Genomic DNA, 2,705 nt, shown 5'->3' on the forward strand with positions numbered 1-2,705 from the left:
GCCCCGCATTAAATTATATTTCTAACATAAACATGTATATTCTGAATTTATTCTATTTTGGAAATACATTATCGTTTCTGGGAGTGTTAGCAGTGGTTCTATTTAACCACAGGGAGGGCTGGAGCAGGGATCACGGCATGGTTGGGGCTGGGTCTGCAGACTGCAGCAGAGAAGCAGCGCCTGGCACGGCCCGCTGAGGCCAAGGGAAGCTGAACCCTGCTGCTCACGCACATTCAGAACTCAAGTCCTAGGTGTTCCAGAGGCAGAAGAGCAGGGTGTCCATCGCGTGGCTGAACTGCACCCACAGCTCCACTAGCTGGGCCTTTGTCCATCCTGAGCCCCCATCTAGCTTGGTCTCTCTGGGTCTCAACTCCTTCCCTGCTAACTCCCCCAACTCCTTTGGGCCTATGGAGAGGACAGAGGCTCAGTCACGAAGTGGGAAGGGGACAGGATTAGAGGAGTGTGGGGCCCAGTGTGAAGGGCAAGTGTGGGCAGTGCTGACTTCCCTTACCAGGCAGGTGGGTGGGGGTGAGACCCAAGCTCTTATTTCCCTTCTGGGGCGCAGTGGGACAGCATCTCCCTGGGCTGGTGCAGTGGAGCAGCAGGGAGTGGAGCCACCGAGGCAGGGGTGGGGGCTGGGTGGTGGCCACGTGCAGCTGGTAGGTAATGAAGACGGTCTCCAGCAGGTTGCCCACCATCAGGGAGAGGCGAAGTAGACACCTTGGGTGGGGATAAGAAGCAGGCTTGAGGCAGGTCCACAGGTACCACGACTAAGCCACCCTTTTCCCTATTTCACACAGAGGGCCCTTTCTGAGATGCTCTTTTTCTCCTTTCTGCCTCAGGAGCCCCAGCAGCCCTAAAAGAAAAGACTTCTTTTTCTTTTTCCATTTTCCAACTGTGGGAGGAGCTGTACTGATGATGGGTGACACTAGCGGGGAGTAGTGTATTCACCATGCGCAGGAAGATGTTGCAGCCCAGCTGAATGGTGGCCTCGAATGGGGCACGATTCGCACTTTCTGCTGGTAGGTAGAAGCTGAGGGCATCGATGGCAAGCAGAAAGCCCCTGGGGGCCGGGCGTGGTGGCTTAGGCCTGTAATCCCAGCACTTTGGGAGGCCGATGTGGAAGGATCTCTTGAGGCTAGGAGTTCGATGTTTCAGTGAGTAGTGATTGTGCCAATGCACTCCAGCCTGGGCGATAGAGTGAGACCCTGTCTCTAAAAAATATATAGATAAATAAATTTAAAGAAAGCCACTGTGCACCAGAAAGTTTATCACACGGAGTCTGGGCCTGCACCTGATGGCCACCCGGTGAGGAGGAATGAGCAGAGAACTGGTGAACCCAGCCCTAAAGGGGGCCCAAATGCTGGTTCCAGCCCCATCCTTCTTTGGTGTCCTCACACCAGCAAGGGCTCTCTCTGGGGCTGAAAGAGAAGCAGTTTTTATGTGACTAACAAGATGCCCCCGTACCTCCAAACAAACCCTAGGTCAGAGCTGGCAGCTTTCAAAAGGGGTGTTGCTTTGAGGGACTTGGGAGAGAGGAAGGCTCCGAGGGCTATGGTGCCCAAGGGCCATCTGGTCTTGGGGTAAGAAGTAAGAGGATCTGCCTGTTGGACTCAGATGGGTCTGGTGAGGGAGGAGGTGGTAGTGAGGGGTACAACTATGCCAGATTCTCTAGGTTCACAGACAACATGATTTGGTCAAAAAGACTGGAACCCACAGATATCTTCAGGGTGGCCTTGTTGATGCCCAGGAGCTCCCACTTCCACTGTGTTTGGACAGTGTCACTTGAAGTACCTATTTCCTATACTTCCTTGTCCATGCCCATGTTATCCCCTGCAGGAGAGACAAACATTTATTCAACACACATCTGCCTGGCACCTGCTCGTGCGGGTGTGATGAATTAGAAAACTAATTCAGCTACCTTTTCCAGATTGCCCAATATAATGACTTCCTTGCTGCTTATTTGCCTCCTTTCTATTCTGGGGTGTCTCAGTGTCTCACTCCTTTCTGTTGCAGGATCTTTAGGGTGTCACTTTTCTGGCCGGAAACCTCTGTGGCCAGTGGTGCCTTTGTCTGAGTTTTGCTTGGGTCCACTAGGCTCATTCTGCCCACTCGGCTTGACCGGCTGCACCTGGCTCATGCTACCAGCCTGGATCCCACCCCTCCAAGGGCAAGCCAGGTATGGAGTGGCGAGGAGTGTGTGAGTGAGTGAGTGTGGAGTCTGGCCACTGTGCACAGTCAGGCACACCAGCTGCTGCAGTGGGCAGCTCCAGGTGCTGACATGGCTGCTGGCTGTCTGCAAGGCTGCGGCTGGACCAGGCACACCGTAAGCAGCTTCCATGACTGCCGCCGGGGGAACACAATAACACCTGGAAGCTTGGAGATTCCAGGGACTGCAGGGCCTCTAAGAGGGAGTCACAGTCCTGGCTTTGGGAGCTCCTGGGTCTGGGCTTCCCGAAGGGCCGCAGCTCTTCTCTCCTCTTCAGCCACAACTTGGTGAGCAAGGGCTGTGTTTCAGTCCTGCCACTGGGCAGGTCCTGAGTTATTGTCCTGTGTCCTGGAAGAATGAGGTAAGCAGACAAGCAGAGGGTAAGCAAGATGAAGAGGAGATTTATTGAGTGACAGAATAGCTCAGAGGAGGCCCTGGGGTGAATAGCTCCTCTCTGCAGCTGGTCTTCCTGCCGTCTGCACCTCTCAGCAGACAG

At 54.2% G+C, this 2,705-nt stretch overlaps 1 protein-coding gene across 1 annotated transcript in view; it reads right to left on the reverse strand.

Moving 5' to 3' along the window:
* Positions 1 to 247: 247 nt before the first annotated feature.
* Positions 248 to 2,705, reverse strand: part of LOC105543959 (5-hydroxytryptamine receptor 3C-like) — an 8,988-nt gene continuing 6,530 nt past the window's right edge. Inside the window, exons 6-9 of the mRNA XM_011986162.1 lie at positions 1,468 to 1,577; positions 928 to 1,063; positions 512 to 743; positions 248 to 405 (exon numbers count right to left, since the gene is read on the reverse strand). Coding sequence (XP_011841552.1) covers positions 248 to 405; positions 512 to 743; positions 928 to 1,063; positions 1,468 to 1,577 — 636 coding nt within the window. The remainder of the gene's footprint in view (positions 406 to 511; positions 744 to 927; positions 1,064 to 1,467; positions 1,578 to 2,705) is intronic.

Source organism: Mandrillus leucophaeus, unplaced genomic scaffold (genome assembly GCF_000951045.1).
Source record: "Mandrillus leucophaeus isolate KB7577 unplaced genomic scaffold, Mleu.le_1.0 Scaffold295, whole genome shotgun sequence".
Classification (NCBI taxonomy): domain Eukaryota; kingdom Metazoa; phylum Chordata; class Mammalia; order Primates; family Cercopithecidae; genus Mandrillus; species Mandrillus leucophaeus.